The sequence below is a fragment of the Emydura macquarii genome, unplaced genomic scaffold (genome assembly GCF_026122565.2).
Source record: "Emydura macquarii macquarii isolate MOO-44397 ecotype Brisbane River unplaced genomic scaffold, CSIRO-AGI_Emac_v2 contig_1253, whole genome shotgun sequence".
In the NCBI taxonomy this organism is placed as follows: domain Eukaryota; kingdom Metazoa; phylum Chordata; order Testudines; family Chelidae; genus Emydura; species Emydura macquarii.
Window position 1 is genome coordinate 46,085,735 of NW_027131390.1, and position 21,830 is coordinate 46,107,564.

A 21,830-nucleotide genomic window follows, 5' to 3' on the forward strand; every position below is an offset into this window, starting at 1 on the left:
TTCAAGTGATGCTGCCGTGTCTGACCTCTGTGTGGGCATATTGCTGACAAAAATAACATTGCTTATGAAAACAGCGATATTGAGGTCCCACTGGTAGGAACTGTAAAACCAGTGCTGACTAATTGATCAATTCTGTTGTTAGGTCCCAATTCAACAGACCACCTAAGCTTGTGGGTTGTTCCATTGACAACGTTGTTTCAGCTGGTGAGATAGCACCATCGATTCTAGTGGATCTACTCCAATTCTTAGAGTTGAGCACCATGCTCATATTCTTGGCTGAACTAGGGGCCCTTTGAAGTCAATGAGAGTCTTACTGATTTCAATGAGATGAAAATCAGGCAAATGCTGAATGCTTAGTGTTCGATTCTTGGGCTCAGTGGCACCTCACCTCATAAGTGATCCCATTGAGTTCCTGGTGAGAGGTGCCACTCAGTGAGTAAGAGTGGCAGAATCTGGCCCTATGACACTGAGAGAGGTGTTCTGTCGTTTTCAGACTCGGCGCCGCGTTGTAAAATAAGGAGTGGTCCCCTTCCTGGTGAAGTTAATAGGGAGCATTGTTGTTTACTTTAATAGCAACAAGAGTAAGACCAGGGTGTCACACCTTTCATTGTTACAGTGCAAGCAATTGTCATACATGTCAATCTGAAGCAAAAACTTTGCATTCTATTTGAAGTTACAGTTTCTGTATAGTGAGAATTGCCACTCACCATTTGATCTCTTATCCGATGGAACCAAAAGTGGGCGACTGTCTTGTCAACAAAATATTTCCTTCTTTGTTTGAGCAGAATATGTGTGTTGTGTTTGTGAAGGAACTGGAAACGGTAAACAGGCATGTAGACACGCAGAACAGTATGAATAGTTGGAATGTACTTTTCTTTTTTTTTTCTTCTTCTTCTCCCTATTGAATTCAGAACAGAACAGGAGCAAACCCATGCTTAAGAGGCCCTGGGATAATTGCAGCAAAAGCACTTAGATAGGGTCTTGTTGTGATGCTAATTGTCATCTATTGACGTGCTGTTTGGATTCATCAGTGCAAAGCCACTCTCAAATCTGCTTATGTAAGTTGCTGATAAACTCATCGCTCACTTCTGCCAGTTAACTAATGGTTCTCCTTGGGCTCCCAACTCAGTTGGATGAGCTAGAAATAGATCCAGGGTTTAAAATAAAGAGCATGTTCTCACCTCAGCTATCTACTTCGCCTGAAAACTCCATTTCTACACAAAATTTATTTGATTTTTGGATTCAGCTCACCTAAAGTCCTTTTCAGGCCCAAATATGGTTGAGGTTATTCTAGCCCTTGCTCCGAGTGAATTACTCTCATGCCTGACAGATAAAATACAGTAGCCACCTAGCTGTGACCAGGAATTTCCAGTCTGGACAGTAGGAGACTTACCTGAAATCAAAGTGGCATGAGCAGAACTTATTCTGGGTGGATGGTCTGTGTTGAGAGCAGTCTCAGCAGATAAAACTTCTCATCCTGGCAAAATTTTGTACTCTTTAGTGTGTCTTCTTGGCTTAAATACCTGAAATAAAAATATGTAAAGTAATGTTTGCCCCTACAAAGGAAGCAAAGAGATTCCTATAGATTCCCAGAGTATTTTCTCAAGGAGAGAGCCCCTCTCGGTAACAGAGAAATGTTTTACTAACTGAACAAGAAGCAAAGGTGATAATTAAGCCTGTTGTGGCAATCAAATTATTTTAGGTGTTATCCTGCACCCTGTGGCTTGTACTCTGTATTAAGGTTCTTGTTAATAAAGACAGGAGATTTAACCCTTCTGCCTTCATTAACCACATGATACAAGGAAAATGTAACTTACCAAACCAGGCTTGTCTTTTAAGTTATGGTGGTGATATTCGAGAATTCATAATGGCAATATTAATGTTACGATGACACCGTTAAATAAATTACAACCAAAATATACTTGGCTTAATTACAAAGCTGGGACCAAATCAGATGAGAAAGAAACAAGCCAATGAACCAGAAGAAGGGAGTGGGGGAAGGTACTCTGTGGCAGTTGTGTGTAGTAGGTGGCTGTAGAGTGGTTACATCAGGCAAAAGCTGGCCTTCTGTCTCAGGTGGACAGGAACATCCTTGTCCAGTGATGTTCAGGTCAGGCTAAAGACTGGGGAGCTGTTGTTGACACGAGTTTGACAGGCAGTGCCTCTCCGAGCAGGCAGGGCCCATATCCAGGACGGCTAGAGAACGTTCTCAAAATCCAAGAGGCCATGTGGCCTGAGGGCTTGTTGGCTTGACACCCGTTAGCCCTGCAGTTTAGTGCAGAAAATAAGAAAAGGGAGAGACAAGCTGACAAAAGCCATCCTGCTCCCCTTGGAGTCCTTCTGGGTTTACATTTTTTTAACCTCAGCTACCACGGCAAGCAGAGAAGATTCCAGAAGTCCTGTCACCCAAACCCCTCACAAACAGGCCCTTGACTTGCTTGGGAAAAGTTTAAGTTGTGTATAGTTCAGGTACACTTATTAAACAGCCCGGGCACCTATTAATGAGCATTTTACTCTCCAAAGCTAGGCCGTCAAGTGCATCAGGCTCTGTCGATGAGCCTTCCCATAATCCCAAGGAAACTCTCTCCATAGGCCTTAAACTACTACCGTGTCTCTCTCTGAAGGCAGGCTATGTCAGCAAGTGATTTTCATTGTCACAGCAGGCCACCCATTGTACACAATGTCATTTCACATACCAAACCACTCAAATGAACCAACACCTACAGATATTGACAGTGGTGGAGTAGAGTTCCTTCCCTCTGTCAATATGAAATACCTCCCCGGGTATGCATGAGCTTGTGCCTCATCTGATTAGAACTTGGCGGTGTCTCATTGAATGAATGCACCTAAACTGGCTCTTATATTGACCTTACTGACTTATTGCTCTCATTGTTGTTTAGATCCCCTGACATAACTGCTTGCTAGGATGAGACGGAAACTGGATCTTTCCAAGCTAACAGATGAAGAAGCCAAACATGTTTGGGAAGTGGTTCAACGGGACTTTGATCTGCGGAAGAAAGAGGAAGAAAGATTGGAGTGAGTACATACTTTGTGGATACTTCAATGTTTTGATGACTCACAGAAGGAAGTATAGAAGCTCTTATAGAATCTTAGAATATTAGAGTTGGAAGGGACCTCAGGAGGTCATCTAGTCCAACCCCCTGCTCAAAGCAGGACTAACCTCAGCTATATCATCCCAGCCAGGGCTTTGTCAAGCCTCAGCTTAAAAACCTCTAAAGATGGAGATTCCACCACCTCTCTAGGTAACCCATTCCAGTGCTTCACCACCCTCCTAGTGAAAAACTTTTTCCTAATGTCCAACCTAGACCTCCCGCCCTGCAACTTGAGACCGTTGCTCCTTGTTCTGTCATCTGCCACCACCGAGAACAGCCTAGCCCCATCCTCCCTGGAACCCCCTTTCAGGTAATTAAAGGCCACTATCAAATCCCCCCTCATTCTTCTCTTTTGCAGACTAAACAAGCCCAGTTCCCTCAGCCTCTCCTCATAAGTCCTGTGCTCCAGCCCCCTAATCATTTTTGTTGCCCTCCGCTGGACTCTCTCCAACTTCTCCACATCCTTTTTGTAGTGGGGGGCCCAAAACTGGACTCTCTTATGTCTCTCTTAACATGAGAACAGACAAATAAAGCCAGCAGTTTGAAAATCTGGGCAAGGAAAAACAGCTGGGACTTGACAGCCGCAGGGTTGGTCCTGCTTTGAGCGGGGCGTTGGACTAGATGACCTCCTGAGGTCCTTCCAACCCTCATCTTCTATGATTCTATAGGAAAAAGGAGTAGCCCATTGTATTAACCTAGTCCACTACATTTGGTTATTGTTTGAAGGGGAAGGTCCAGATACTCAGCTGGTGGAAATCAGCATAGCTCCATTAGGATCAATCACTGATTTAAAATCAGTGGAACTACACCCATTTTTGACAGCTAAGTATGTGACCCGAAGCGCAGTATCCTCACTGAGGAAATATCACGGGCCAAAGTCTGGTTTCAGAGACGTGTGTGCATCTGCCACTGATTTCAATGTATGGAATGAAGGACAGAACTTGGCTCCATTGCTGTTATTTTTATTAACAGGCTTTTATAAACTAACTACAGTATAGCAAGTTCAAATATCTACTTGGTTCTCAGGAGTGGGCAGTTTACAAAAGAGTGGGCTAAAAATAGGTCAATGTTTATAACAAGCTGATCTCTTCTTCATTAAAATTGGAGCTTTTGGCCCCCCAAATCAGATGAAACTTCTAATCTGAGAGATTTTGCCTAGCTGTGGTCCACAGCATGTATTGTAGGATATCAGCATTGAAAATGTATGGGGAGAAGTTAACAGTACTTGTTTTGAACAAGAGAAATATCCAGCTTTGGTTTGAACAGGAAATTAACTAAATGCGTAGTTGTATGTGAACTAATTTGTTCATCCTCTGTGTGCTGCTGAACTTCTGCCGACCCTGTTGGGGCTGAATTGGTGAGCTGGCAGGGGAGATTGAAATTGACAAATCACTATCCTCTGAAGTGCTCTGGGGGGTAGGAAGCTCATTGATTTCAGTCCTTTAGCTGAAGGCATGAGCCATGGTGGTTTGTTCGTGGTGGGTGTCCCCCCAGCAAAAAAGCTGAGGCCAAATTCAATCTTGGCATAATTAGGTACAATTGTGATTGCTTTAGGAGTTACATCTACTTATACCAGGGCTAAATTTAGTCTTTGTGGCAGCCCTTTCCTGCTGGGATTGGTAGTTTTCTCTTTGACAAGGAGACATTTTAAAACAGAAAAAGTAATTTTTGAGGGTGGTTTAGGTTATAATCCCTTTAACAATAACGGGAGTCTTCAGCACCACCATCTGAGCATCTTACTTCTGGCCACTGAAAGGTCCCCATTGCCAGCAGTCTCCTCTAGACAATGTCTAGAAAAGCGGATGCCAAGGAATTTTTCAGATTAGACTTCAGAGCACCTGAGCTCTTGAGTGTCAGGAAGTTTTTAGGTTTCCAATGTTTAAGGCACTAGGCATAGGCCTGGGGAGACCTGAGTTCAATTCCCTGCGTTGGCACAGACTTCTTGTGTGACCTGAGCAAGTCTCTTAGTCTCTACGTGTCTCTCTTTCCCACCTGTGCAATGGGGATAATAACATTGCCCGGCCTTCCAGGTGTGCTGTGAAGGCAAATATATTAAAGACCGTGATGCACCCATTCAAACCCAATTTACCAACAGCAGTAAAAAATGAATTGACAGGACCAATGGGCCCCCACCTGGAACAAACAAACCCATGGAGTTTGAATAGGGAAATGCAGCATGCGTGGGAGGCAGTGATAATTATTCTGAATTCTTTTTTTTCCCTATATGATCATCTGCGTCCCATGGTTCTAAAGGCTGTGCCGTGCTAATCATGAGGCTTGGCAAACGACGACTAGGGCGTTAAAGTATCCCAGTTACTTGGAAAGACTAATTCTGTCCTGGGGAGGGAATTGTTTATATTGTACATTGAGGTGAGAGATGGAAAGCAAAGCAGCTCCACCATTAATCATAAATGTGGATGACTTCTTAGGTATTCCATTTGCATTGACTCCTTTATAGCATCTATAATCATAAAACGTTTTCCTGTGCCCACAGTGAGCTGGCTTCCCAGCAGTTCAGGAGGGACAGGGGGGGGAATGAATTTATAGTTTTCCTGGCAACCAGAAATAACTAATGCCTGCTAGATGTTGCCATGCGTCCAAGTTTCCCTACAGCTCTGCCAAGGGATTTCCCAGCTGATTTACAATCTTCCTGTGTGGACAAACTCTTCTGAGCGGAAATTGCCAAGTACGCGGTGGGACAAACTTTATCCGCTATGCCATGCGCCTGTCCATAGTCACGTTAAATGCTGCTGGATGTATGATTCAGAGGAAGGCAAGAGAGAACTCAGACCAACTTGCTGTGCACTCTCAAGGAGTCTCTCCATCGAGAGCTGCAGTAGAGCACAGAGCAGGCTGAATGGTTCACCAAGGGTTGGAAAGTAGAGGAGGAGCTTTAGAGTCGATGAGTTTGATTCAGTGTGGCAGGAAGCAGCCTTTTTTTTTCTTTGTGGCCACTGGTCCTGAAAACGTTTTTGTACCAGTTCCCCAGCTAAACAAAAGTCTCTCCCATGTGATTTCAGAAGAAGGTGCCTTGCCAAATGCTGAGACTAAAAAGGAAGGCTTTAGATCATTTGATGTCTGGGAGAATAAGCTTCCATGGCCTATAACCCCGTTGGTTTCTGTCGCTAGTGTATTTTTATCAGTTCCACCCTTTTTTTACCCTGTTCCACAATGTGAGACATACAAAGGCTCAGTCAATGCAATGAGCAAGTCATGCTGCCTGGTCACCAGGGGGGGTGAGACCGGGAGGCAGAGTGTGCTTTGAGGTTTGGGATGGAGGCAGAGACCAAGCATCTGCCATGGTTATAAAGGAAAGCTTTATACCAGTGATTCCCAACCTTTTTGGCTCGAGAACCACAGGTATCATTTTTACAATCGTGCTGTCTCCGCCAGCAGCCCCCCCACTTCTCCCTACACAAATACCCACACTGCAGCCAGAGGGAAGGAGTTCAGCGGTGAGGCTGCCTCCTTGCTCATCTCCCGTCCCCCTGGCTGCAGCAGGGAAACTGCACACGTCCTATAGCCCCCTTGGTCCCTAAGCACTGGCTCCCTTCTGCAGCCAGCAGGAGGGGAGCCGTGAGCCACTTTGAAAGACCACACAGGTTAGGAACCACTGCTTTATACTCTAGCACACCATTCATTTCTGCCTGTGGTTTCAGGCTGGGCCTTAAAATGAAGTTACAGCCATTACCATCTTGTGTTCCTTCATGTTGAGTCCGTCATGGCCTCATGGCCTTTAGTAGCCATTTCATTGAGAAGTGCTCGCACAAACAAGCTTTTTTGTCCTCCATAATCAGCAATGAGTTGCTGGAGACTTGGCTACATGTGGTCCCTCCAAAAACGCCCGGTTTGCCTGTGTTCATAGCCATGGACCCAGGACCCCATTGCGCTAGATGCTGAACCGATGTAGTAGATATCAGGCAAACCTACAGAATGGGCGTGTGATGGGGGGCATAAACGCTTTCCTGCCACAGCAACTAAGAGATTAAAAGACACAGCAGATACGTCTTTACCTGGTGCTGATTGGTAGACCAACACTTGCTGGGTTCGGGGAGCCAGCAGACCAGAAGGGGGTGGCAGAGACTCTGAGGAGGAGGTCGGAAGCAGCTGGCACCTCCAGTGGCACAGCTCTGAAATGAGTTCAGGAACTGGAGGCCGCTGAAAGTAGGAAGTGGCCCAGGGAAGCAGCGGTGAGTCTGAGGAAGCAGACCTTAGCGGCTCAGTAGAGGGTCCCTGGGCTGGAACCCAGGCCAGAGGCAAGGTCTGGGTTCCCCTTCCTGCCACCAGAAGAAGGGCGGTAAAAGCACAGGGGCCAGGACTATTGAACCCAAGGTGGGGTGGCAGAGCTGCCCTTAGAGCATGAGACTGCGTTTGTCTGTTGAGCTCTTTTCTATTCCAGAAGGGGTGGGGATTATGTGTGACCTGACCCAAGGGCTGAGTTGTGAGGAGGGGCAAATCACCCCTGGCGTGGCAGGCCTGTCGAGGGTGGGGGGGGGCACCAGACTCAGAGAGGCTGCTGCATCTTGCTTGGCCACGAGGGGATGTTCCAGCCACTGAGCAACCCTTCCACAGGGAGAAGGCCCTCTGCACCTGCTTCGCTGTCCCGGGCGCCCGGCTGGCTCCGTGGGGCCCCAGGCTGAACTGTGGGGATCCCAAGGGCCAGATTGTTTCTTGAGCCACAGCCCTGACTGGGGAAGGGGGGGCTATAAGATGCACCGCCCTCGGCCTAGCACCACAAGGCATTGTACCGCAGAGACACCCCTCTGAGGCACATTTCCACAGCCCCCTTGTTGGGGCTAGAGCGGTTGTAATTTGCTGTTGGCCTATACCAGCAGCACGTTATGTCAGCCCTGCGCTAGCTAGCCTAAAGTGGGCTCTGTCCCTCCCCATCCCCTTCCCTCCCCATCCCCCTGCGTTGGAGGCTGCACTATACTGGCTGACACGTGAGGCAGGGAACCTCTGAAATTCCTCCTATGCCCCACTCAGCAGCTTTGGTGGGTGAGTAAGCAAACGTGCAGAGGCTCCTCTCCCTCCATGTGCACAGGCCCAAGGTCCATGCACCCTGTTCTGGGGGTAGTAATTCTCATTCCTCCGGACAGACGTGTAGCCCCAGTGACCGTCTAGCCCCTGGCAATTGACAGCGTGTGTAGCAGGCTTCTGCCCGCTGCAGGTTCTTCGTCGCTGAGGTAGGACATCTGAACAGCCGAGGGGTTCGTGTGTATGGACACGCAGCAGAGGCTGCTTGCTGCAGCCAGGCTCAGAGGTGGAGCTAGAATGAGACGTATTTAGAATGTTCTGGCAGCCTTCATTGAACCGGCTGCATGCACAAAGGTGTCACATGAACTCTGCTATGTCCATGATTTCTAGAGTTATTAATATGAGTTAATCCACAGATCTGACAGGTTGTAGAAACGGGCAGAACCAAGGGTGGTTTTACTTCTGATCTCTTCATTTCTTTTTTTTTTTTTTTTTTTTTTTTTTAATATAAATATCCTTCTCGCTCAGATTTTGGTTTTCCAAAGAGAAAGCCCAGCCCCCAGGGGTGTTTTAGAGCCAAACTAGAGCATAAGAAAAGGAACTTCTTTTATCCAATGTACAGGGGCCTTGGGTAAATAGTGCTGGGGGAATTTTGCCCGTTTATAATACGGAACTATAATGAAGTCAATAGAACGACGCTGACAGACATGTGATCGGAATCAGTTCCTATGAACACACTCAGCTGCAGGGTGAGCTACGTAAAGAGCTGCATAGAAGAAACCATTTGCAGTGCTCAAGAAACCTAACTACTCCCACCTGACCCATCAGCAGAGATCCATGTTCCCGGGCACACGTTTTCTATTAACAATTTACATGTGCACAGAGCACCCTCCTAACAAGCTGTATTCAAATAACTACCCCCTCTGGTGTTGGAAACAATTGGCATCTACCTTACAGTGGACTTGAGGCATGCTCTTCTCATAGCTCATTGGGCACGCTGGTGTGTCGGGGTGCTCCCATGCTGCTTTATGCAGCACCACTTACAGCAATAGGGGAAGTAGGGCGACAGGCGTTCTCACTGGAGAGCGTGTGGCAGTGTTCCCGTAGTTACTGTTTTCTCTCACCACAGACCTACCCCTCCTCATAAGGTCTCAGAGCCCAGGCTGTGGCCTGAGCCTGAACTGTGGTTTTTAGCCCCACAAACCCTGATCCAAGCGAGCCGTAGACAACGTGGGTCTTTTATCACAGTGTCGACATACCCACAGGCGGTCAGTAGTAGAGTTTAGGAATTGAACCCAAGTCTCCCAAGTGTCAGTCCAGTGCCTTCACTGTTAGAGCTGGGTGAAACTTTTTGATCGAAACTTTAAGCATGAAATGCAGATTCAATTACGCTAAAACACTTCGCCAATGTGTGTCCATTTGCCAAATCGTTTCAGTCCAAAAAAAAAAAAAATTTCCAAAATTAATCAAAACGTTTTGTTTTCTATTTGAAATGAAACACTTTAATTTTTTTATTCAAAATGACTTTTTGTGTTGAAATTTCATTTTTGTTTTTAGAAAATTAAGGTATGTTAATGGATCAAAATCTCATTTCAATTCACTTACTTTTTTTTTTTTTTTTTTTTATTCAGGTGGTTTTCCTAATTTTTTTTCCTGATTATTTTTTGTTTTTTGTGTTTGACAATAAATAAAAGCTCCTTATTCACACAGCTTTCATGCCCATCCATCCAGGCACAGCGAAATCATAGTATCCCTCATGACTGTGAACCCAAATGAGCAGTTTTTCCTCAGCACCTGTCTTCTGTGTGTTCTTGTTACTGGATCAAAATCTCTTCTCACCGTCACTGCAAATCCAGATGAGTCTCAAGATTTCAAAGGAAATGCTTCAGATTTACATTGCAGAGCAGAATCCTGACCCCTGATTTTGTGGTTTAGATTTTCACACTGAATGTGAATGTTGTCCTCTCATTGTTATGTTTTCTTGACTCTTTAAATGTTGGTTGCTCAATCTCTTCAGACCAGTTCCATAGTTTAATTTAACATTGAGTCATTGTGCAAGGAGAAAGCTATGTGACTGCTGACCTCGATCATTCAAGACTGCAGGTAAGGTGATCAGATGTCCCAATTTTATAGGGACAGCCCCAATAGTCAGGGCTTTTTCTTAAATGGGCGTCGACAACCCCCCACTTCCTCTCCCGATTTTTCGCACTTGCTGTCTGGTCACCCTACGTGCAAGGGACAGATTCTGATCTCCATCACCTCCTGTGTAAATTCAGAGTAGCACCATTGAAGTGAACGGCATTGCTCTGGATTTATGCCAGTGCAAATGGGATTGCAGTCAGGCCCAGAGAATCTATCCTGCACTCTCATATGAGCCTCTCAGGAAGCACAGCTTGGAAAGATGGGGGCAAATGTGTTCGTAGGAAAATCTGGTGATGGCAGGGAATGGTTTCCTCTTTGCCATCAACTAGAGCAGCCCAACTACTGTTCTCATTCGGACCCTGGCTGGAACAGGCTCAAGGGAACCCTTTGCAGTCCAGAATAACCAGATCGCAGCCTGACTCCATCCCCTCAGTAGGCTTCTAGATCAGGGAGTGGTAGGCCAGCCCTACGCCACACAGGAAACCATCCCTCTGCAACAGGGGTATTCCACGACGGGGATATCCGGCTGTTTCCTGGAATGCCACTGAGGAGTTCAACCTCAGTCTGCTCTGGCTAGAGGCTTTTTCATGCATTTCCATAGCAGCCCATGCCAGCCACACCTTCGGTTACTCCATTCTGCAGTGAGTTTAGTAACAAAAGAGCTGTCTACAACCCTGACTGTTGAAAAAGAATAAACAAAGGCCACGTGGTTCCGATGGGATTTAAATTGAGTTAGCGGAGACCTGTTATCTCCTTGGCAGGGGTAGGGAAGGGCTGGCAGGCTTTGAAAACATGAAAAACTGGTCTAGTGCCAGTTTCAGATCCCTGCAAAACCATCCTGATCCTCAAGTACACTTGGGGAAAATGCATCAGGTATAACGCAGAGCAAACAGTATTTATGCTGGTGTAGCACCCAAAGGCCACACCAAGGTTGAGCCCCTTGTGCTAGGTGCTATATGAAAGGTCAATCTCTGCTCTAAAGAGCAATTCTCAAAACGCAGAGAGTATCTACATAGCCATAGACTCCTATACAGCTTAGCCTTATGCATTCTCATTTTTTCGTTCCATAATCCAAAATGCCAACGGGAGCACATGCCTATATGCTGCTCTTCAACTAGGACTAAGAATGAGGGTCTGTCTTGGGCACTGGCATCCCAGCCAAAAATCACCTTCGGAAAGGGCTAAAAACCAGCCCACTTTCCGAAAGCAGCTTTTAGAAAGTTGTTTGTAAAACTGGAACAGCCTTGGCCCTCGAGTTTTGTGTTAACCACAGGCAAATTTGCTGCTTATTGGACACTTAATAGATATTTGCTTTACCAAATATAAAGGATTTGAGCCCGAGTGGCCTCTCATGCTGATTTTATTCCTGTATGTGCCAGCTCCCCAGTTAGTGTCAAATAGCATAGCTCCTCCCAAGCCGGTGTGTGACTGAGAGCAAGAATTTGATCCATTGACAGCAACTTCTTTAGAAAAGCATTTTGCCCCCCGAAGCAGTGAATGCAGGGCTTTCCCTAAGGAGCAAGCAACACTGGGAATTCAATTAAATAGAAAAGTATGGAAGTAGCCACCGTTTGTTTAAGTCAGCCTTCATGACGGACAAGTTATTGCTACTGTAAACATCCCATGGCCAGAAGCATCCTGGCAAATTCATGGCGCATGATAACACGGGGCCGGATTCACAGCTGATATAAACCAGCGTAGCTCAGTTCAACTTAATGGAAACATGCAGATGTACACTAAGTAAGAATTTGGCCCACTGTGACCCCCAGCCTCCTGGAAAATCTTATGCACAGGCTGTAGATGAGAATTCCTTGAGATCTTCCCCAGCATGCTTTTGCAGGGGCAGCCCTGGGATTTTCCAGTCCATTCCAGTACCACAGAATATTGAAAAAGATTCATTAAATCAAATGGTCTGTTAATTGGTCATACTGATTCCCATTTGTTAACTCCCTGATAAAAGCACTGCAGTGGTGTATAGCTAACATAGCTACTCCAGATGCAGCTAAATCTTGTGAGAACAGCTGATCTACTGAGCTTTCTAGAACGGTAATGTTACCTGAGTTCTGGAAGAGGCAGCTTTCTGGCCCTGCCTAGATGGAAAACAATCCTGCAAGGACCCTTCCTACAAATCAAACATTACGCTGCTTAATCATGAACTGAAAGGCAAACAAGCTGTGGTATTTACTAGCTAATGCACTGCGCTGAGAACAAACAGAAATCCTTCAGGTAATGCAACAGATTCTCCAGTAAGACACCGTTCTTGCTCAGTTGATTGGAATGTGTGTTTTAACCAGCCCTGACTGCCGCTTGAAACGCAGACTAATTGGAGTAGTATTTCCTGCACTGAGGATTGCCGGTTATCCAGACCGGGAAGCATATCCTAAAAGCAAATGAAATGTTTGTTAGCAGAAAGAGTCTATTGTGAGGCAAAGTTCCAGCCAAGATTGCTTTCAAAGCGCACCCTGTATTAGATAGCCATTCATGGGATTGTCATGAACATCTCACATGGTTGCTTTCTTCGTAACTGACATATGCTGTTCTGAGACCTTTCTACCTTTATTAAACTGTAGCTGTTTCGTGGACTTTAGTAGTGCTGGGCTGTGAGTTGGGTCCAAAAACTGTAAGAACAGATCATGAAATCTTTGTTCAATACCCCACATTAATTGTAAACAGCGCTTTCCAGTGAAGACATATGTATTCAAACAGTTCCTCTTCTTCGAGGTAGCAGGTCTACACTGATGTCCAAATCACAGCCAATCTCCTATGAAAGTAACCTACTGTCCTGAATCTCCTCAAGGGCAGTGGGGAGAATTGAAAAACAGAAATAAAGAATAGTAATCATTATTTATTATTACGGTGTATTATTTGTATAATCATAGTGCCTAGATGGACTATTCATGGACTAGGACTCCATGGTGCTTTATGTTCTACAGACAGCCAACAAAAAGACAGACCCCAAGGAGTTGACAGTCTAAGGATAAGACAAAAGATGATACAAACGGATCTGGGGGTACAAGCAAACAATGAGGCTGTAGTGATCAGCTTGACTGGGCTGAGTTATTGGGCCGGATTCTCAGCTGGTAGAAATCATTGTAGCTCCATCGACTTTCTAAACATTCGGTCCTATGGCTTTTAATTCCACATAGGCTCCTGACCTCAACAGGCCTATTTCATGGGTTTTGGATTCAGCCAAAATCTTGCGAGAACAACAGATCTATTGGGGGTTCTGCTGTTTACATCCAAAATCTTCCCAGGCTACCTTGCCGGATTTCAGCAAACCGCAAACCTTTACAGTCAATTTGGCCTTGAATCCAGCCCCTAGCCTAAACCTAATCTGGGTCCAGATCCAAACACTGTCTTTGCTGTTTTCTAATACTTGATTCATTAACAATTACAGCTCTGCCAATTTCTCAGCCGTGAAAAATACATCACGGACCGTGAAATTGGCCCTTCACCATGAAATCTGATTTCCCCCATGCTGCTGGGAGTGTCCTGGCTGGGGGCTCCATAGCCACTAGTCCCAGCCAGGCTCCCAGCCACCTCCCCTTCTGCAGGAAGCTCTGGGGCTGTGCAGCATCCCCGGAGGTTCCTGCAGTCGGAAGTGGGTCTGATCTCTCCCATGGTGCTGGGAGTGCCCCAGCCAAGGCTCCTATCTGCTAATCCCGGCTGGGTTGGGGCATTCCCAGCAGCACAGGAGAGATCAGACTCACTTCTCTGCTGCCTCTCTTGCCCAGGTTGGATCATGAATTTGGTAGGGCCCTCCCTATTCGTTAGTGATAACAGTTAACCTGGAGCAGAGTTTCCACAAGCCATGGGGCTTGGAGAATGCTGGTCTAGAGTGATTTATAAGTCTTATGGAGCTTGTCATGTGGAAGGATGCAGAGCTAAATGAAATTATATTTGGTCAGTCACACGGCATAAACAAATCCATCAGTGGGCCAAATTCCACTCTCGAGAACAGTGATGTAAATCCCGCGTAGCGCCATTGATTTCAGCGGTGTACAGTAAAGAGCGGATAGAGCATTGCACTGGGATTCTGGAGACCTGGGTTCTTTCTATGCCTGGCTCTGTCACAGGTCTGCTAGGTGATTTGCGCTGTCACTTCTCCCCCTGTGCCTCAGTTTGCCCATCTGTAAAATGGGGATAACGATTCTGAGCTTTGCGTTCTAAAGATGGAAACTGTTGTATGATGGCAGGGTATTACTACTCTGGATTTACAGCAGTGTAATTCAGAGCAGAACTGGGGTTGATGTGCTTAATGATTATGGTTGTGCCAGCCTATCCCCCAGCTGGGAGGACTCCAGGCTGTTTCCAGACTCAGCCCACGTCCTGTAGCCTGGCCTCGCCCTCATTTCCTAATGTCTGTGTTTGGCTTTTTTAGGGAACTGAAATGCAAGATTGAAAAAGAGAGCACCAAAAGGGAGCTCTTGTCCAACCAGTCCCACCTCAATGAGACCCACTGCGTCCACTGCCTACAGCCCTTCAAGTTCCTGGTGAACAGCAAGCGCCAGTGCTTGGACTGCCACTTCTACACCTGCAAGAACTGCAGCCGCTACAACAAAAAGGAGCAAGCCTGGATCTGTGACCCTTGCCGCTTATCCAGGTAGAAGGACCGGGGTCAGCAGACATGCACAGGAAGGGGTTTCACAGTAGAATGATGCTGGAGATGAGAGGCAGTGTGGCCTAGTGGACGGGCCCCTAGGCTGACACTCAGAAGACCTGGGTTCTCTTTCCGACATTGCCACTAGCCTATTGGCTGGCCTGGGGCAAGTGGCTTCGTCCCTCTGTACCTCAGTTTTCCCATCTGTATAATGGGGATAATAATACTGACCTCCTTTTGTGAAGTGTTTTGAAATCCACACATGAAGGATGCTCCCTAAGAGCTGGGCACTATTATTATGAATAACCCCAAAGGTTAGGCGAAGTAAAGCCACGAGCAAGGATCACAAAGGACCTCACGTGCAAGTTCCCTCTCCAAAAAGCTTTGATGTTGTCGTTGTTGTGCAGGTCCTGTTATTTTAAGTTCACTTTCTCTGGGTCCCCTGTGCACCTTCTAGCACTAACTTCTGGTGTGTCTAGCAGCAGAGAGCACAGCCTCTCTCCCTGGGCATGACCAGTGACCTTCTGCCACTCTCAGTACCTTTCCTCCTGGGGGTGAGAGAACAGGGGAAAGGCTCTCTTGGGCAGCCCTGACCGTGCTCTGCCCTAAATACATGCATGTGAACAGTCACTTCTGTATTAACAAAGAAAAGGGATGAGGATTAAACAGAGCACAGCACATAAAGAGCTCTGTTAGGCCAGAAAGGCGCTGGCTGGAGTTAGATGCTCTACAGGGCCTTTCTGCCTCCAGGAGGAGATAGTGCTGTGTCCCTGTCTCTTCCTCTCCCCCCTCTTCTGCAGCAATATGCCCCCCTTCTCTCTCAGTGCAGGGAGGGAATGAACCTTGCACTCCCCAGGCATAGGGCCTGGGATGGTGACGGCCTTGCCAAAGATGCACCAGACAAGGAGGCTTCTGGTAATCTCAGCCACAGTCTGAAACCAAAGGCGCTGCTGTCTGGAAGAGCGAAGTTGAAGGGAAGATCACCCCTGCTATGGAGCTGTGTCAGCGTTCTGGGCCTTTGTGTGGGTGTATCTGAGCGTAGGACATGCCCCTGGATGATCTCGCCATCTGGAACAGGCTGTCCGATCCTCACCCTGAACAGAGCCGCAGTTTCCATTGGTAGTGGGTGAAGCTAAGGTTAGACCATTAGTGTTGGGGAGACAAATAGCCCCCAACAGCCAAAACAACTCCAGACACCTGCCATGTTGTACTGCAGGCTGGGGGCATTTTTATTAAGATTGAAATTCCAGGCAATGTACCATCCTCCTGAAATCATGGCAACTAAACCAATGTGAAAATCCCTTTTGCATTCACATTTGTATGCTGTGTGATGCTCGAAACAGAGAGATGGGGCCATAAGGAGACATCTGAGTTACCAAGTCCAATATTGTTTACTGCTCCAAGTGGAAAGGAGGATACATATGTGTGTGTATGGTAGGACAGTAGGGAAATAAACCCTACATCTTGCCTTTCCCTGTGTCTTCCATTTGGGGCCCAATCCAACACCCACTAAACTGAAGCCAACAAAAGTCCTTCAGTTGACTTGTGCGGATCGGATCAGACACGGATCAATGAAAGCGCGACCAAACTGGCTCATGTCTGTAAGTTACCATGTCTCTCTCTCTCTGTTTCTCTTTGGGCAGAATTGTGAAGATTGGCTCCCTGGAGTGGTATTATGAACACGTGAGATCCCGGTTCAAACGGTTTGGAAGCGCTAAAGTGATGCGGTCTCTCTATGGCAGGCTAAGGCATGGGCAGAAAATGAATCCAACGTTGCTAGGTATGGCAAAGAGCGGTGCTCTTTTTGAGCTACCTCGCATGCTTATTTAGCTCATGGTTGTGCAAACGCTTTGAAGATATGCAACACCAGATACATAAGAACAGCCATAACTGGATCAGACCAATGGTCCATCTCGCCCAATGTTCTGTCTTCTGACAGTGGCTGGTGCCAGATGCTTCAGAGGGAATGAACAGAACAGGGCATTTATTGAGTGTCATCTCATCCCAGCATCTGGCAGTCAGGGGCTTACATGCTAGCAATAATACTTATAATAATATACCAATTACTGCTAAATTACTGGTATTTTTTGCTATTAGTGAGTGTGACAAAGATTCAGTTAATTAGAATTCACTTAATGATCTGCTCTGCCACAGATTTCCTGTGTAACCTTTGGTATATCTTTTAATCTTTCTGTGCCTCAATTCCCTATCTATAAAATTGGATTGTTTCAAACTGAGACTGTAACTGACTAGGTACAATGTATCCCTGGTGTAACTCTATTGATACCAAGGATGAATCTGCACGCGCACGTGTGTGTGTGTGCGTGTGTGTGCGCGCTATGCATCTATATATAAAAATATATACAAATACGGTGCTTTTCTATCAGTATTCGCACAGTCGCTTAAAATATATCTAAGCCCTGTAAGTAAGGGCCAGATTCCAGCCCCTACAAAGGCCTCTTTGCACTACCAGGGCAGCACACAGGGCCAACCAAACTGCCTTAAATGTGCAGCTCAGGATTTTTCTAGGTTGGGGCAACTGCTGGAGTTGTCTCCTCTGAACCCTAAGGTGTAGGGATGTTGGGGGCAGGGCTGGAGTGCACTGTGCTCTGACAAATCCGGTCAGTGTAATGACCCTGAGGGGGTTATTCCAAGGCATATGTAAGCTAAATCATCCCTTATTTAATTCAGACTTGCTCTAGTTTGGCCCCCAACTGGCCACAGGGACAGAGTTTGAATTCGCCTTCCCTCCCCTCCCTCCTCTGTGCCTTGCTCTGCTCCTGAGCAGCTGAGGATTTAATCCTCAATCAACATTTATGCTTCATAATGCAAAGAACACCAAGGAGTGTGCCTGCCTTTTAAATAACCGATTTCAGCAGTGCTAGGGCAGTGTACACAAGTTGAGAAGCTGGCCCTTTACCACAGAGGTTTCTCCTCTGCCCCTGTTTTCTGCACGCTGATAAATGTTTGTATACCGACTTGCCAGTAGATGGCAGCATTGGAGAGGTTTAAAGGCTTCCCAGGGCTGTGTTGCAGGGTTAACAAGCACATCTGCTGAAGTTGCTCTTGGAATGAAACTGGTGAGATCTAATAACAAAGGAAGCAAAGGGAAGCGTGTGTGCTATGCATTATGAGAGTTATCCTAATGCCTGAGAGGTATCAATAAGTACAAAGTGCGGGGAGAGAAGAGGGGCATATTAAAATTTAGAACGTGTGCGCCATGCTTGCAGAGTTACCAACCCTCGCAATTTTTAGCAAGTCTCGCGTGATTTGGTGTTTCTCTTAAAGCCCTAGCTCCTGGAATCTTGTGCTTAGGTGAGAATCTCGGCTTTCATTATTTTTTTTTTAAAGTACACTTTTAGCCCTTATGATTGCAGAGCAAAGCTTGAAAAAGTGACCAAAGCATAACCTAAGGCTCAAAAACCACAAGGCAAATAAAAAGACCCCAACACTTTTTATTTTATTTTAGTTTTTGAAATCTCATGAATTTTTAAGCCAATCTCATGATTTTTGGGGCAGAACTCGTTGGGGGTTGCCTTGAGGTTGGCAATCCTGTATCGATCCATGAGACTGACATCCCGGTTGCTACGGCCTTTAGAACAGGTCTTTTTTTTATTTTAGAGATTGGCCCGGTAGCATATAAACATTGTGTGGCAGTTCAGAGATTGGATTTATCCACACAGCTACCATCAACATCAGATAGTTAACTATATAATTCTTTAACAATTAGCTGCTGCCAACATAATATGGTATTGCCGCTATTTCCTTAATGCGCACATTTGAAAACTGGTTCTGTCGTCCATGGTAATATCAGGGGTGCGGGTGAAGTCCCAGAAAATAGTTTGTTCTAATGCCATGGGCATACATTGATTAAGGCCTTATAGTGTTATTCTTTTCCAACATCTACTAGTTCATAGAAATACAATTAGAAGCACATGATATAGATCGTTTTTAATATGAAATTAAAATGATTGCTGAATCTGATGAGCACCTTTCTCAATAATACACCAAGAGTAAAGAGTGTTGAAGTGGTTAGCTTAAAACAAAACAAAGGAAATGCTGAAACAAAGATGAAGGATAATAATTTGCTTAGTCTTTTTTCGTCACAGAGTGGCTAATAATTTTTGTTATCAATTAAAAAACACAGGGAAATTGGCTGGCTCCTTTCACTGGAGTTAATCTTCTTATAATAACTACCATTGATAAGGACAATGTGATAGGACAGTGTTAGGCCTTTGTGGTTTGGGCTGCACAGTGTCATCCACCATACACATTGCTGAGTCCTAGATTCTGCGGGGAATTTAACTTCAAACACGTGTGTGTCCCGTTGAAATGGGTGGGACCGCTCGAATGCTTAATGTTTGGCGTTTGCTTAATTACACTGGTGAATCATTGTCTTCACTGGTTAATAACACAGTCCTAAAAATACCCATGCCATGCTTACCATGCATACCATACAGTCCGATACAACCCACCCAAATGTATTTCAGTCTCCACCTTTCCATCCCTGCTCATGTCCTTGAAAAACATGGGGAAACAGATGAGCCTTCGAGCATGTCATGAGTGTCAGGTGCCATCAGACCCTGTGGGGAAGTGAATTGGACAGCTGAGGAAGTTCCCTAAGAGCTCTGCCACCACCAGGTAGCTGTGGACGGTTAGCTCTCATCCCTTGGCTCCTTGCAGCTGCGCTCACATCACACCGTCTTGCAATCACTGGCCAAACCCAGCCCCGCAGCCTCACAGTGAAACCAGGTTGCAGGCAGCACAGGTCAGGGCCCAGGCGTCCTGGGATCACCACAGGAAGCGTCACTTTTACCAAGGAGCAGCCACGCTCTGCCCCCGCTGCGGTTTCTCAGTGGTGTTAAGGCATAGCCTCGTGTAGAGCATGTTACTGTAACCCAGCCTGGGGGCGGCAAGGCCAGGGATAAGGGCACAGAGCGAAAAGGGCACAATGGTACAAAAGCCCTTGTGGCAGCCACTATTAATTGGCCAACAGCACCTCCTAGCGATGAGCCTGGTAATAAATGGCAGGCGCACCCCTCCGTCACACAATATATCCTCTTGGGCTCTTCCATCTGTTACTTCCCTTTGTTTTAAGCATTCTTCTTCTTTTCCTGGCTGCGTCTCTGCTCACTGGCCCTCATGCATGCCCCACTCGAGTGATTCCATCTGTGTCCCAGGAGTATCCGCAGACACGGTGCGCATTCACGCCAGCTCTGCTGGATCCTGGCCCAGATCCCACTAAAGTCCATGAGAATCTTTCCATGGACTCCTGTGTGAGGGGACTCAGAGCCATGGTGATGATGAACGAATCCCAGTGGAACCAGACTTTGCCTTATGTTGTCCTCAGACCTGACACTAAGAAGTGCCAGTCACCCATAACTCCCACCCGAGGCTATTAAATAAGGTAACAAAGCCAACCGCATGTTCGTTGCAGGAGAGCCCTGTGCACATATTGATGCTGAACGAATGAAGTGTGAACTAGCTACACTAATCCCCTTTATGCCTCTATAGCACGTGGCAGAACCTCATTGATTTTTCGGTCCAGCTGTGACTCCAAACTCATGGTTTGGCTTTTGAAATGTGCTTCACTGGTTGTGCCTTGAGAACTCTGGAGAACAGAATCTAGCTCCTACTAAGCTGGGTTCTGACGGTTGCTTTGTGTAACAAACCTGCAGAAAGTGTTTTATTTCCCCCCCCCACTATTTTTCTTTGCACATAGGTCTTCATGACAGAGTTTACAGCTTGCCAGACATCAACAGTAAGTTAGTTGGTTTTTTTTTAATGTCGTTTAAAAGAAAATCATAGCATGTGAGCTGCTCTGACGGCTCAACTCAGGACTAGTGGGGTTCCCAGATCTTCTGCTTCCCGGGTCCTCTTGGTTCCTGTAAACCCCAGACAGTTACTGTACACTTCAGAACAGTATATTTCAGGAGGGGTGTTTGAAAATTGGAACCTCCATAATATTGATCCTTCTTCACTCTAACAATTCATGTCTGTCCTGAGACTTCCGTTTTTTCAAATTTAGGCCCTGATTCAGTAATGCTCTTAATCGCGGGCCAGTCTTTAAGCATGAGTCATTCTATTTAAATCAGTCAATGGAACGACTCATTCTTAAAGTCAGGCACGTCTTCAATACCTTGCTGAACCTGGGCCTTCATAACATCATAATTGGGGGTTCTTGCCAGTGATAATCAAAACTTTTCCCATTCATGTGAATGGGCCTTTTATCCATCTCGGGTTTGACTAAAGTGCTCTCTGGGAATTTTACTGTTTGGGGTTGTGCATTATTTATGCTTTCCAAAGCAGTATTGATTCCCATTGAGATCAGTGGGGCTCCTTATTACAGTAGTATCAGGTCTGGAAATCAATGGTTATGAGCCATTCATATCGAAGGGTTAGCACACAAGGGTGAAGAGGTCTGGATTTTCTCTTTATAGTACCTGCTACAAGGGGGCAGGTGAGAATTGAGAACAAAATGGATGTGAAACTACCTTGTGCTGAAGTTAGAGCTAAGAATAAGTGAATCTAAGCTAGTGTGATTTACACTTTAGAGTCACTCAGACTCAGTGAAATGCTCTGAGCCTCAGACTCACACCACTTTAACGATCACTTCTGAATTTGGCCTGTTTGAGCTTGCATTGGTGTATCTTATACATCAAAGAGCTGGAAGAAGGGTCTGCAGCAGGAAGGGCAACTAGTGAGAGGGTATAAGATGATATAAGTTTTCATAAGAAGATAAGGGCTGTGAACCATGGCCACATACACCACTGTCATCAAGGCACATCACATCCGGGATCTTCAGCACCCAGGAGTACTGGCCTATATCTCTTGGGCTAAAAGAGACCCTTTGCTGCAATAGACTGACATAGCATATAGTCCTTGGATCAGCCACTAGAGGGAGATAAAATCACACACTAAGGCCATGTCTATACTGACGGCGGCAAATTCGCTGCCGCCAGATCGATCTTTCTGGATCGATTGAGCAGTCAATATAG

The 21,830-nt window shown here is 46.1% G+C and overlaps 1 protein-coding gene across 13 annotated transcripts in view; it reads left to right on the forward strand.

Moving 5' to 3' along the window:
* Window positions 1-21,830, forward strand: part of MLPH (melanophilin) — an 80,210-nt gene that overhangs the window by 13,541 nt on the left and 44,839 nt on the right. For 11 of the 13 annotated variants that reach the window (XR_010919791.1, XM_067548663.1, XM_067548664.1 and 8 more), the window contains 4 exons: window positions 2,901-3,036; window positions 14,614-14,835; window positions 16,476-16,612; window positions 20,555-20,593. Coding sequence is in view for 12 of the 13 variants with exons in the window: in XM_067548663.1 (XP_067404764.1) it covers window positions 2,927-3,036; window positions 14,614-14,835; window positions 16,476-16,612; window positions 20,555-20,593 (508 nt within the window). In the remaining variant the exon portion in view is untranslated. The remainder of the gene's footprint in view (window positions 1-2,900; window positions 3,037-14,613; window positions 14,836-16,475; window positions 16,613-20,554; window positions 20,594-21,830) is intronic. The other 2 variants (XM_067548671.1, XM_067548674.1) reach the window with 2 other exon arrangements.